Here is a 14569-nt window from a genome sequence, read left to right on the forward strand (position 1 = left end):
GTGGTAAAATACACTCTGAACTTGCTCAGAGGTGCCTTCTTCAAAACTGCTGCAACATATATCCCATTGCTGAGCCCTTGGCACTGAAAACAGGATCTAGGATCGGAGCTCTAGCAATCTTAGATGTCAATAAACTATTAGTCCATAAATCATTTCCATCTCCCCCTCCTCCAATGCTTCCTAAACCAAACGATCTGTTCTGGGTTCTCTCTTCGGACTAAAAGGCATGTGTCCAAGGGGTTGCCAACTATGTCTTACAACAAATGATGAGGTTTTCTCATGATTGTAAAAAACAACAACACCACCTTTGTTTGTCAATTTGTGCTACAGGTCAAGCTGCTACTGGAGTCTTTTGAAAAAATGGGGACTGTGATCCTAAAATAATCCGAAATTGTGTATCAAAAGACAATTGCTAAGTATTTAAGGACTCGCCCCACCCGCAAACCTGTTAAGTGCACAAAACATTTCTGTTGGATTTTTAATAAATAAATAAATAAATAAATAAATAAATAAAGTCAATTCCTATCAGCAAGACAATTTCTAAAGCAGATGAGAGTTTCCACTTTTTAGATCTCATGCCCCTGTAAAATGTTGGGTTGCATTGTGTCACACAGCAAAATAATCCTTAGACCTGCAAGCTTTCCAGATTGTTTATTTTATAAATACAGCTGAAGTTATTTATTTACTTGAGGGAAGACTCTTTTTTTTTAAAAAAAAAAAAGTACCACGTATATCTTGAAACTTGTAATAAAAGAAAATGGATTTTTGTTTCAATTTTTAATATATTTCTGCCTTCAGAAAACAAATTTAGGAATAGTTAAAACTGATTCATTTATGTATTATATTGTTACATTAATATCCCACCTTTTCCCCCAAGTAGCTCAAGGTGGTGAATGTGGCTCTCCTCTCTAATTTTTTACTCACAACAGCCCTGTGAGGGGGGTTAGTCAGAGAGGCTGTGACCATCCCTAAATCAGCGAGTAACTTTCATGGCTGAGTGGGGATTTGACAGTCCAGCACTGTGCTGAAGCTGACTCTCTCGTGTATGCCAAATAAATGACAAAAGTGACTGATCTCTCCCTGTTCACCATCATTAATCCCTGATAAATTAGAAACTGGCAGGAGCCAAGACCAACATAACAATTACTTCTTTTGAGACCTCATCACTCAAAACCTTTGTCCAGGTGGCAGAAACAGAGAACCGGACCCCCCAGCAAAAGCCATTTGGCATGATCTGCATTTTTTGTTTCTGTTTTTTTTTGAGATTGAATACTGTTTTGCAGTGGGTTGGGGGAACAAAACACCTCAGCGACAGCAGCCCAGGAACTAAGAAACCAGCACTACTCAATGAACACTCTCATTTAATGGAGAGATGATCTGATTTACTTTTCAGAGACTAAGGTTCGATGCTAATTCAACCACAGACCCATCAGGTGGCTCCAAGCATATATTGCTACATTCCCTGCTTCATTCATCATGGTATGCAATCAGGACAGATTTGAAGGTGTCAAATGCAGATTGTCAAGCCCATTGAAAAGTGTGATATGCACAAGTGCTAGGGATTTGCGAACTGACACCTCACCCACTGCAAGGTGAGGTGGTATTCCAATATGCTCCATATTAGCATGATACAGACAGAAACCAAGAATCCAAAAATAAGAAAAGGTACAGCATATCCAACTGAAACAGTTCTCCTTCTTGATTAACCTTGTCCACTGAATGGTTGCCAAAATAGCTCCAGGGATTGAAAGCAGCATTTTAGGGTTGCAATGAGCTTGTGTGTGTGTTTTGCAAAACATTCAGGTGCATCAATATATCTACCGCCTTCTAAATTCTGCTTCCAGGTAGATTCTTTTAACTCCAAATCCACTCCAGATCACCCCTTGGTACAAGTATCAACTAAACATGAGAATATTGAGTGGAGGAGAATATGGAGGACCCACTAGGGAACTTTGCAGTGGACACAGCTGGTCTTGGACCAGGAGTGCAGTGGTGGACTTGGGAGAGGAGACCTGCATTCAGACTCCTCAGACCTGGAGAATTTTGGACCAGATGCTGCCTCTCTGCCTAACCTACTACACAGAGATGTGGTGAGGATGACATGAGACAAGCTCATGAGCAATGAACGTCCTGAGGTCCATGGAGGAAGAGTGGGATACATATGTGAGAGGTCAGGATGCAGATGGGAGTTGCAATCCAACATCTGGGTGCCAGATGTTGGATTGCAGATGAACATAAAGATTAAGGATGGGTGCTCTTCAATATAGCCTCCCATTTGCATCTCCATCTAAGTGACTAAAATATGGATATGAGGAGGACATTAGATTTCCATGACATGGGTTGTTTGATCATGACAAAAACCCAACTTTTATGTGTCATTCCACATAAGGTCTCACTGCCTCCTCCCTCTCCCCAGCCGAAACAGAGCTAGATGTCTGAACCTGTAATTCCTCTTGCATTAATCAGGATTATGAATGCACCAGCACATCCTTGCTAGGATATAATCAACCCATTATGAGAAAGGATAGCTTTACTCAGTGATGATGTCTAGCTGCCTTAGTAACCCAGCTCATGGAGGAGATGAACATGTGTCCTTACAAGCTGCCCCACTAAAGGTGACTTCGGAGAGAAAGAACGATGATCCCCCGGAAATACCTGGTTGATGGAGGTCATGGTTTGCCTCGGGATCACCATCTGCATGACGAGTTGCAGAACGGAGGTGACTAAGCCGGCCAGGATAGCCCAGGTGAGGGGCAGAGGCAGCATGCTGTAGGTGGCGAAGAGCGTGAAGAGCACATAGCCAATTCCATCTCCGAGAAGACCACAGCCAAGGCCGGCAGCCAGGATCTGTGTGGCCATGGCCACCCAAGTGACCACCCCACTGTACTGCAGGTAGGTGTAGGAGGTTGTATCCTTCCTGACCACCACTAAGGCACAGATGACCACCTCGATGCCCGTGAAGAAGCCCAGCAGGATGCCCTTGATGGGGTCCATAGGGGCTGAGGCCAAGGTGAGGTGGAGCAGCAGGAGGGTCAGCTTGGTGAGCACATCCAGGATGTTCACCACCACCTCGGATTTGCGCCTCTGGCCCAGGAAGTAGCGTTGGTAGAGGCGCTCCAAGTCCCGGGACTTGAAGGAGTTGCGCAAGGTAGGGAAGATCACGCCGCGGTACGTGTAGCCCCAGTTGAGGAAGAAGTCCGAGTTGCTGGGAGCACAGTCGAGATGCAGGAATCCCAGGTCCCCACTGCTGCTCGTGCGCTCCGGGAAGACTTTGGTTCCCCCATTGTTGTGGCCGCCAAGGCTCTTGCCTGCCGACCGCGGATGGTGGGAGTGGTTGGAGCAGAAGGACTCCTCCGAGCCCAGCACTTTCCCTCCGCTGTGCTCCTGGATGAAGCGCTGCTCAGTGATGTGGCGGACTGCCGTCTGCCACAGCAGGCGCTGAGAGCGAGCGCCGCTGCTAGGGGGCGTCTGGTTGATGGTGTACAACTCGTCGCTGTCGCTCAGGCAGCGCACCTCTGATAGCTCCATCGTGTGGCTCGGAGTGGTGGCAGCAGCAGCGGCGGCAGGAGAGGGAGGGTGTATCACATTGAAAGGCGGTGGCTGCCCCCTACCCCCTTGGCCAGCGGGGTGGGGGGGAATCAAGGGTCAGTCAATTATTGCAGAAGAAAGGGGACTCCCCATGCCTTTTTGGCACTGGATAGACCTTTGCATGGGGGGTTGGCTTTGTAAAGTGCATCTGACCCTGCCCCCCAGGTTATTATTACAGCTGGCGGTGGGGGGGGGGAGAGAGCAGATTGAGATACAGAAGGCCCTTTTTGCTAACGGCGTGGTCAAAAGTCCAGTCCAGTGCAATCAAAGCCACATCCTTGTGGGCCCCTGCTTGGCGCCGCAGAATCCAAAGGCAAAGAGGGGAAAGATACCCACAGAGAGGCAAAAAGTGCCCTTCAGACTGAGCCAACAAAAGGAGGGCAGGTTGGTGGCTCCCATCCTACATTCAGAAAACATGGTGTACTGCTGGATATTGGAAGTTGCCTTAGGACAAGCCAGACCATTGGTCCATAAAGCTGAGGACTCCCTCCTCTGATTGGCTCTCTGAGGTTCCAGGTTCAAACCCTTCCCAGTCCTGCTGCGGAGATCCTTGCAACTGGAAATGGCAGGGACTGAATCCAGAGCATGTGGTCTATCAATTGGATATGACTTCTTGCAGAAGAAAAATGAGAGCCCTGTGCAATAGTGATATAGGTGGGTGGTTGTTTCCCTTAAATATATATATATATATATTTGTATATATTGTAGACTATTACAGGTGCATTAATAACAGCAACAACAACATCATGCAACTTCTTAGGAGAGGGAAGTGACCATCTGGAGGGTTCTAGGAGCTTGATGGAAGATCTGTTCCTTTCACACGGGTACTTATATTTATATATATCTGTACAGCTGCAGCTGTGAGGGCGAGAGAGAGGTGATCGCTGGTTTGCTATAATCCGCGGCGCAGTCGCCTATCAGGATCAGCCATCCGTGCCACAAAGAGGAAGAACCGAGAGGATTGAAACGGGAAGGAGGTTAGAAACCGAAATTTCACTCCTGAAATTGACAAGGCTGCCGGTGGTCCAAGCGGGAGGCGAGGTGCGAAGCTGACAAGGTCAAAGGAGCTGGAGCTGGCGGCTGGCCCGGAGTCGCCTCTTCCCAAGCGCGCGCCGAGAGCGATCCAGGGAAACTCCAGCCGCGCAGGAAGATGCAAAGAGTTTTCCTTTTCTTTCGGGAGATCGGAGACTTGCAGCAGCGAGACATGGCCGGCTTGGAGATGGGAAGGGAAGCAGTCGGGGTGGGGGGATGCAGTGGCTGGCGGCTCACGGATCGGCGACTTCAAGTTTCCCCGCAGGAGGAGAGAGGAGCCGTCGGCGGGATGCCTGACTGGACATCTCTTTGGCGCGCGGCGCGTAATGGTTAGGCGACGGTCCTCATTACGCTTCCCACGCCGCTTTAAACCGATCTCCCTCCCTCTCCAAGCTTCCTCCTTCTCCCTCTCCCTCTTCCCCAAAGCCTAACCGGAGCCTTCAGTCTAACATGCCGCTTCCTCGAGGGGAGGAGATGCTTTATGAGATCCAAGGAGCGCCCCCCCCCAAAAAAAAAGAAAGAGGGGCTGCCCTTCCGAGCAGCTGCCCCGGGATGGCAGAAGTTTGGGGCACCCGGAAAGTCAGAGGGCTCCTCCTACCCCACCCGAGGGGGCTGTTTACTCCTCGCTGCTCCGCGCGCCCCCCATCCGTCCATCCGCCCCTTGGGCAGCAGCTGGGCTAATAGCAGCTCCGCCGACTGGGCATTTCCGGCGCCCTCGGGTCCTGCTCTGGCCCACCGCCGCCGCGATTTCCTGTTAGCCCTCCGAGAGTGGAATCAGAGCAAGCGAGCGAGGGAAAAGATAATCCGGGGCGCAGGAGAGCTGGTGCCGCGGCGGGCGCTCCGCTTGCCGCCACCGCCGCCGCCTCTACTGGGAAAGGCAGAGCCCGGCTCGGTCAGCTGATGGCCCAGTGACGTCAGGCTCTACTGCTCCCGCTCCCCTGTGCGCCCACTTAAAGAAGTACCATCTCTCCCCCCCTCCCCAACAACAGCAGCCCCAAGACACGCGCATGGTCCCCAAAGGGATGGATCCGAATTGAGCCAGTGGCTAGGGAGTTCCTCTTGGATTCCACTCACCCTGCTTAGGACCACAGGCAACCAGTGCGAGCTCACTTGGAAGCAAAGTCCGCTTTCTATCCAGAGGGTGAAGACACACTGACGTGGAGTCTCTGCTCTCAAATTGATTCCAAAATCACTACTAATACTACTATTTATTACAGTGGTACCTCGGGTTACATACGCTTCAGGTTACATACGCTTCAGGTTACACACTCCGCTAACCCAGAAATAGTGCTTCAGGTTAAGAACTTTGCTTCAGGATGAGAACAGAAATCGTGCTCTGGCAGCGCAGCGGCAGCAGGAGGCCCCATTAGCTAAAGTGGTGCTTCAGGTTAAGAACAGTTTCAGGCTAAGAACGGACCTCCGGAACGAATTAAGTACTTAAACCGAGGTACCACTGTATCAATATTAGTACTACAAGCATCAGCACACCTGGCCTATAGCTTGCAGGAAACAAATGAAGTCTTCTTTGTTTTTGGATTCCATTTATTCTCCCTGCTCCCAAACTTCAGGGTGAGTTATAGGGCCTGATCCTGTCCACCATGCCACACATACAGAGGAGGTCAGCTGTTCACTCTTTCTAGCTAGGTAGCTCTGTTGGCTGTAAGAACTTACGAAGAACCAGCTAGATCAGGCAGTGCCCCACCTAGTCTAGCAGCCTGTTCTTACAGTGGCCAACCACTGGGAAACCTACAAGCCAGACCTGAGCCCAGGAGCCCTCTCCCCTCCTTTGGTTTCTAGCAACTGGTATTTGGAGCATCACTGCCTCCTATTGCCTCCAATGTTGGAAATAATAAGTGTTAAGTTTTAATTCAAAGGGTGAAAATATGCTCAGGTTTTGGGGTCACTGCTGCTGTGCACGACATCTCACAGTCACTCCTCTTGGAGCTTAGAAAAAGGCAAGCATCCATGGGTGGGGGAACATTTCCTAGGCTAACAGCATCTGTGGAATTGACTTCTTCTGACTTTGAATGGTCACTCATGATCCACTAATATAGGGATCAGTAAACACAGAACTGTGCTTTTAAAAAAAGGACAGCATGTGCTTGGGTACAAAGAGTAATAGAGCTACAGTCTGTGATGACAGAGATCACATTATAAGGTACATAGCCTCCACGCTTTATGAGATACATGGTTTTTATTCATGTATACAAGGAACATGGGGAGGGACTAGAGAGCAATGGTACGGCATGTGCTTTTCATGCAGAAAGTCTGAGGTTCAGTACTCGGCCATTCAACTGGAACAGGGATGCAGGAACCTATGGAACTTCATAAACTGTTGGACTCTAACTTCCACCAGCCTCAGTCAACATGGACAGTGGTCAGGGATAGTGGGAGATGTGGTTCAACAGCATCTTCAACAGCCCGTCTTGGCTGATTAGGGAGTGTCCAGATGTTGCGCGGACCCCCCTGGTTGAAATTATCAATTTGTCCCTTGACACGGGGACATTCCCAGGGGAACTGAAGGAAGCAGTGGTGCGTCCACTCTTAAAGAAAACTTCATTAGATCCCTTAGACCTATCCAATTACCGCCCAGTTTCAAATCTTCCATACCTGGGTAAGGTAATTGAGAGAGCGGTTGCTGAACAGCTTGGTAGGTTTCTGGAGGAAACATCGGCATTAGATCCATTTCAGTCCGGTTTCCGTCCTGGTTTTGGGACGGAGACGGCTCTGGTTGCCTTAACAGATGATATCCGTAGACAACTGGATCGAGGCGGGTCAGGACTGCTGATCCTTTTAGATTTGTCAGCAGCCTTTGACATGGTCGATCATGATCTTCTGGACCATCGCCTCGCAGACGTGGGGATACAGGGCATAGCCCGTAACTGGTTGTGCTCTTTTATCTCTGGTCGGGGACAGAGGGTGGCACTAGGGAGGGAAATGTCGTCATGCCACTCCTTGGTGTGTGGAGTGCCGCAGGGCGCAATTCTCTCCCCAATGCTTTTTAACATCTTTATGCGCCCCCTTGCCCAGATTATCCGGAGCTTTGGGCTGGGCTGTCATCAATATGCTGATGACACTCAGCTCTATCTGCTGATGGATGGCCACACCAACTCGGCCCCTTACACACTGACCAGATGCTTGGAAGCTGTGGCTGGATGGTTTCGTGGGAGCCGATTGAAACTAAATCCTTCGAAGACAGAGGTCCTATGGCTAGGTCGGGATAGCATGGGGATGAGGGACCAACTCCCTTCTCTTGCGGGGGCCCAATTAGTGCCATTGCCTTCCGTTAAGAGTTTGGGTGTAATCCTTGACGCCTCCCTTTCCATGGAGGCACAAGTCACAGCAACAGCCAAGGCGACATTTTTCCACCTTCGCCGCATCAAGCAGTTGGTCCCTTACCTTTCCCGCCCCGACCTGGCCACAGTGATCCATGCGACAGTCATCTCCAGGCTTGACTACTGTAATTCGCTCTACGCGGGGCTGCCCTTGAAGCTGTCCCAGAAACTCCAGCGGGTACAGAATGCTGCAGCGAGGCTCCTCACGGGGTCTCTGCCATGGGAGCATATTCATCCAGTGCTTTTCAAGCTGCACTGGCTCCCGGTGGAGTACAGGGTCAGATTTAAGGTGCTGCTTTTGACCTTTAAAGCCCTTCACGGCCTAGGACCCTCGTACCTACGGGACCGCCTCGCCTGGTATGCCCCACGGAGAGCCTCAAGGTCCATAAATAACAACACCCTAGTGGTCCCAGGCCCTAAGGAAGTTAGATTGGCTTCAACCAGAGCCAGGGCCTTTTCAGCACTGGCCCCAACTTGGTGGAATGCTCTGTCTCATGAGACCAGGGCCCTGCAGGATCTGATTTCTTTCCGCAGGGCCTGTAAGACAGAGTTGTTCCGCCTGGCCTTTGGATTGGAGCCAATTTGATTCCCTCCCCCCCCTTTTTCTTTTTTCTTTTCCTTCTCCTGCAATGAGGCTTCATTTTAATATTTTAATGTTCCATTATTTTAATGTTGTATTTTATTTTTGTTTTTAAGTTGTAATCACTCATCTTGTTTTTATTATTGCTTGTAAGCCGCTCTGAGCCCGGCCTTGGCTGGGGAGGGCGGGGTATAAATAAAATATTACTATTATTATTATTATTATTATTATTATTATTATTATTATTATTATTATTATCTTGAAGGCCACAGATTCCCTGTCCTTGAACTAAAGGAAAGGAACTCCAGTTGCAGGAGATGTCTCCAGCCTTTGATCTTGGAGAACAACTACAACACCACCACAAATACCTCCTTTTCAAACAAGTTACTAGGGAGAATACAGTCATACCTCGGGTTACAGATGCTTCAGGTTGAGTTTTTTCGGGTTACAGACCCGCCGATACCCGGAAGTACCGGAACGGGTTACTTCTGGGTTTTGGTGGTTGTGCATGCGCAGAAGCGTTGAATTGCAACCTGCTCGTGCGCAGACGCAGCGCTGTGGGTTACGAACACTGCAGGTTGCGAATGTGCCTCCCGCACGGATCACGTTCACAAACTGAGCGTCCACTGTAGAGTAACTGGTGATGAGCTGCAAGCATTTCTGGAGGAAACTGAGCATCTAGATCCATTCCAATCTGAGTTAAGGACTGAATCTTCCTTGGTCTCCTTCTCTCTTCTCTCTCTTCTCTCTTACTAGACCTGTTATATATTCTCTGGGACAGTTTATGAAAGATGTGTACTGAGGACACAGTTCTCTTTGGGAACATGGCACAGCAGAGACTGTGGTGTCTTTATGATATATGGTTTCATTTACACATACTGTATATAGAACCTGCAGCTAAATCACAGAGCTTTCACATCCTATGGGGGTCTGGCTTCCCCCACAAGGACAGCATTGGACAGGCAGATTTCATCCCTTGAGTGCCCTCTTTGTTGGACAATATCTTACATGTTTTTGTGTGGGACTCAAAGGTCAGATAAGCAGCCCAAGATAGGAAAATAAGTAGTAAGGGAACACCTAGCTCCTTTAAAGGAATTCAAATCTCCAGGGCCTGATGAGCTGCATCCAAGGGTACTAAAGGAGCTTGTGGATGTAATTTCAGAACCTTTGCCTATTATCTTTGAGACTTCTTGGGAAACAGGTGAAGTTCCTACAGACTGGAGGTGGGCAAATGTTGTCCCCATATTCAAAAAGGGGAAGAAGGAAGACCCAGGTAACTACCAACCAGTGAGCTTGACACTGATACCAGGGAAGGTCCTCGAACAGCTAAATCAACCGTCGGTCTGTGAGCATTTAGAAAAGGATATTGTTATTACTAAGACCCAGCATGGGTCATAAGTCATGGCAGACCAATCTGATTTCCTTTTTTTTTTTTTTGGATGGAATTGCAAACTTGGTGGATCAGGGGAATGGTGTGGACATAGTGTATCTTGATTTCAGTAAGGCTTTTGATAAACTCCCCCAGCGACGAAGCTGGTAATATGCGGGTTGAATGAAGTAACTGTTAGGTGGATTTGGAGCTGATTGACCGACTGAACCCTAAGAACATTCATTAATGGTTCCTTGTCATCCTGGAAATAAGTGACAAATGGGGTGCTACAGGGTTCTGTCCTGGGCCCATTGTTGTTCAACAGCTTTATAAATGACTTGGATGAAGGAATTGAGGGGATGCTCATCAAATTTGCAGATGACACCAAACAGGGAGGGGTAGCTAATGCCGCAGAAGACAGAATCAGAATTCAAAATGACCTTAACAGATTGGTGAACTGAGTGCAAACTAACAAAATGAATGCCAATAGGGACAAATGTAAGGTTCTGCACTTAGACAGGAAGAACCAGATGCACAAACATAGGATGGGGGACACCTGGCAGTACATGTGAAAAGGATCAAGGGGTCTTGGTGGACCACAAGCTTAACATGAGTCAACAGTATGAGACAGCAGCAAAAAAGCTACTGCTATACTAGGTTGCACCAACAGAAGTATGGTGTGCAGATCAAGGAAAGTACCATTCTGTTAATCCTTAATAAGACCACACTTGGAATACTGTGTCCAATTTTGGGCACCACAATTTAAGAAGGATTTGACAAGCTGGAATGGGTGTACAGTGGTACCTCGGGTTAAGTACTTAATTCGTTCCGGAGGTCCGTACTTAACCTGAAACTGTTCTTAACCTGAAGCACCACTTTAGCTAATGGGGCCTCCTGCTGCTGTGCCACCGGAGCACGATTTCTGTTCTCATCCTGAAGCAAAGTTCTTAACCTGAAGCACTATTTCTGGGTTAGCGGAGTCTGTAACCTGAAGCATATGTAACCTGAAGCATATGTAACCCAAGGTACCACTGTACAGGAAGGCAACCAAGGTGATCAAGGGTCTGGAAACTAAGCCTTATGAGGAATGGTTGAAGGAGCTGGGTATGTTTGGCCTACATGAGGAGGCTGAGAGGAGATATGACAGCCATCTTCAAATATCTGAAGGGCTGTCACATGGAGGAGGGAGCATGCTTGTTTTCTCCTGCTCTGGAGGGTAGAACTCAAACCAATGGCTTCAAGTTGCAAGAAAGGAGATTTGGAAAACCTTTCTGACAGTAAGAGCTGTTCAGCAATGGAACAGACTCCCACGAGAGGTGGAGAACTCTCCCTCCTTGGAGGCTTTTAAACAGAGGTTGGGTGGCCATCTGTCATGGATGCTTTAGCTGAGACTTTTGCATTGCAGAGGGTTGCATTAGATGACCCTTGGGATCCCTTCCAATTCTATTTTTACCAGGTTTCATTCATTCATTCATTCAAATATTTTAAAATATTATCCTTTTGCATTTACAGGTGCTGCTGCTGCTTTTTATCAGTATATCCAACACAAGAAGAGGAGGTTAAGGGATGATATGATAGCCATGTTCAAATATATAAAAGGATGTCACATAGAGGAGGGAGAAAGGTTGTTTTCTGCTGCTCCAGAGAAGCGGACACAGAGCAATGGATCCAAACTACAAGAAAGAAGATTCCACCTAAACATTAGGAAGAACTTCCTGACAGTAAGAGCTGTTCGACAGTGGAATTTGCTGCCAAGGAGTCTGGTGGAGTCTCCTTCTAAAGAGAGCCAGTGTGGTGTAGTGGTTAAGAGTGGTAGTCATGTAATCTGGGTAACCGGGTTCGCGTCTCCGCTCCTCCACATGCAGCTGCTGGGTGACCTTGGGCCAGTCACACTTCTTTGAAGTCTCTCAGCCCCACTCACCTCACACAGTGTTTGTTGTGGGGGAGGAAGGGAAAGGAGATTGTTAGCCGCTTTGAGACTCCTGAAGGGGAGTGAAAGGCGGAATATCAAATCCAAACTCCTCTTCTTCTTCTTCTTCTTCTTCTTCTTCTTCTTCTTCTTCTTCTTTGGAGATCTTTAAGCAGAGGCTTGACAACCATATGTCAGGAGTGCTCTGATGGTGTTTCCTGCTTGGCAGGGGGTTGGACTCGATGGCCCTTGTGGTCTCTTCCAACTCTATGATTCTATGATTCTATGACATGGCTCATTCTTTGTTGAATTACAGCTCCTTTTATGCCAAGCCCTTTCCATGTACATAGTGCAGAGACCACCCAGGAAGACTAAGGCTGAAATGTGTTTGTGCTTTGTGAAAGTCCATTGGTTATATAGAGGTACCTCGGGTTACATACACTTCAGGTTACAGACTCCGCTAACCAAGAAATAGTACCTCGGGTTAAGAACTTTGCTTCAGGATGAGAACAAAAATTGTGCAGTGGTGGTGCAGCAGCAGCAGGAGGCCCCATTAGCTAAAGTGGTGCTTCAGGTTAAGAACAGTTTCAGGTTAAGAACAGACCTCCAGAATGGATTAAGTTCTTAACCCGAGGTACCACTGTATCTATTTAGTCTGGTGACTTTTTTGTGTTTTATGATTTACATTTGTTCAGTCTGAAGATTGTTTGTTTGCTTTGGATATAAATAGCTATAGACCATTCATTCATAACTGCCATTAGATTTATTTAAATTATTTTTAATATATTGCATGCATTTATACCAGGGGGCAATCCCGTGACAAGATCCATTGGGATGAGCAGATAAGGATCCATCTGGTCTCTGGCTCAGCCAGCCAGTGGCGTAGCGTGGGGGGTGCAGGGGGGGCCGGCCGCACCGGGCGCAACATCTGGGGGTTAGGGTTAGGGGGCACAAATCCATGGGTTAGGGGGCGCAAATTACTTGCCTTGCCCCGGGTGCTGACAACCCATGCTACACCACTGCAGCCAGCTGATTCCGAGCTCTGCTGTGCTCAGCCAGCATTGAGACCCGCAACCCTGGCTCAGCCAAAGATACATTGACATAACATGCTTATTCCGGGTCAGCTGGGGCTCAGATAGTACAAGTCTTCCAAAAGGGTAATGACAAAGGTGTAGCACAGGGGTCAGCAACCTAAGGCCCATGGGTGGGAAGCAGCTCGCGGAGGTCATTTGACTGACCCACGAGGTACCCCTGAACTGAGCCACGCACTTGTGCTCTGTGCTAAACCGGGGCAGCGCGGCGCAGAGACTCGCTTCCTCGGTGCCGGAAATCACGTCTGTGCACACACAGGGATCTCCGCAGGACTGATCCGGCCCTGGCAAGATAAACCTTGCCGACCCCTGGAGTCGCAGAACCAGAGATTGGAGAATTAGGTTGGATTGCAAGCCTGTTCAGCTTGGTTCCATGACCTGGCAAACTGGCATAGAACACTATTTTAAGACTTGTTTTCCCTCTGCCAGGTTTAGGCAGAGCAGTAACAGCAACCCAGCTGCTGAACAGGGTTTGGATCTGGTGCAATTTTGTGCTGGCTCAAGTTACACCTCATTGCTTTATTCCAGCTTCTAGTGCATAGGATTTCTCCCTTAGTTTGCCGTTGGCTTTTGATCCCAATCTTTTCTTATGCCTTAATTTTGTTGAGGTTTATTTCCATTTTTGTACTGCATGGTTGTTCCTTATGTACCTGTTCAGTCTATGATGGCACTCCTTCAATTATCAGTCTCTCTCTCTCTCTCTCTCTCTGTGTGTGTGTGTGTGTGTGTGTGTTGCAATCTATGCTTCCTAGATTCCACCCTCCAGGCTAAATGAGTTGGCAATAGCAGTTATGGAGAACATGTATTCAGAACGGTTAATTCAGAAGTTTAATATATTCAAACTTTCCTAAGAATGCCTTATTCTAGTCTTCCATCTTTTGAGACAGGAAGAGAGAATTGGACAATGTATTCCGATGTTGTCTTCTTATCTGAGTAATGAAGAAAATTAGCAAGTCAGTAAAGGAAAGACCGTAACGACTCTTTCTATATTAATGTTTTGTAATTGGATAGAGTATTCCTATCCATGTGATCCGTGATGAATCACAATGATTTCTGCTTGGTAGCTATCCTGCCAAAAAAATAATAATGACAGATTGTTCTGATGAAGGTGGCTTCATTCGACACTTACACAGAATGGCAGCATTTAAAGCAAGCTTTTTTTGCCACACACCAGCTATGCACTTAAACTTTGGAGTTCACCAATGCAAGCATTTAAGCAGTAGGAAGGATAAAAAGATGCTTGCATGTTGAGATGGAGGGCTGATCTAGTTCAGAATCGAATAATAATAATAATAATAATAATAATAATTTATACCCTGCCCATCTGGCTGGGTTTCTCCAGCCACTTGGGCAGCTCCCAGCAGATTAAAAACGGAATAAAACATCAAACATTAAAAACTTCCCTAAAAAGGGCTGCCTTCAGATGTCTTCTAAAAGTCAGATAGTTGTTTATTTCTTCGACATCTGATAGGAGGGTGTTCCACAGGGCGGGCGCCACCACCGAGAAGGCCCTCTGCCTGGTTCCCTGTAACCTCACACTTCGCAGAGAGGGAACCGCCAGACTGATAGCAGCTAGACCTATGCCTCTGGAAAGGAAGCCCACATTGCAAGAGCCCTTCCCTGTTATATGCCCCTGGCATGGGGTGTTCAAAGGTATAGTGCCTT

At 47.8% G+C, this 14569-nt stretch overlaps 1 protein-coding gene across 2 annotated transcripts in view; it reads right to left on the minus strand.

Moving 5' to 3' along the window:
- The window catches only part of ADCY8 (adenylate cyclase 8), a 136750-nt gene extending 132303 nt beyond the window's left edge, over nucleotides 1-4447 (minus strand). For both annotated transcript variants that reach the window (XM_082235493.1, XM_082235492.1), the window contains exon 1: nucleotides 2656-4447. In XM_082235493.1, the coding sequence (XP_082091619.1) occupies nucleotides 2656-3528 (873 nt within the window). In that variant the 5' untranslated portion in view covers nucleotides 3529-4447. The remainder of the gene's footprint in view (nucleotides 1-2655) is intronic.
- Between the last annotated feature and the right edge of the window lie 10122 nt (nucleotides 4448-14569).

This window comes from Podarcis vaucheri, assembly GCF_965113315.1.
Source record: "Podarcis vaucheri genome assembly, chromosome: 8".
Taxonomy (NCBI): Eukaryota; Metazoa; Chordata; class Lepidosauria; order Squamata; family Lacertidae; genus Podarcis; species Podarcis vaucheri.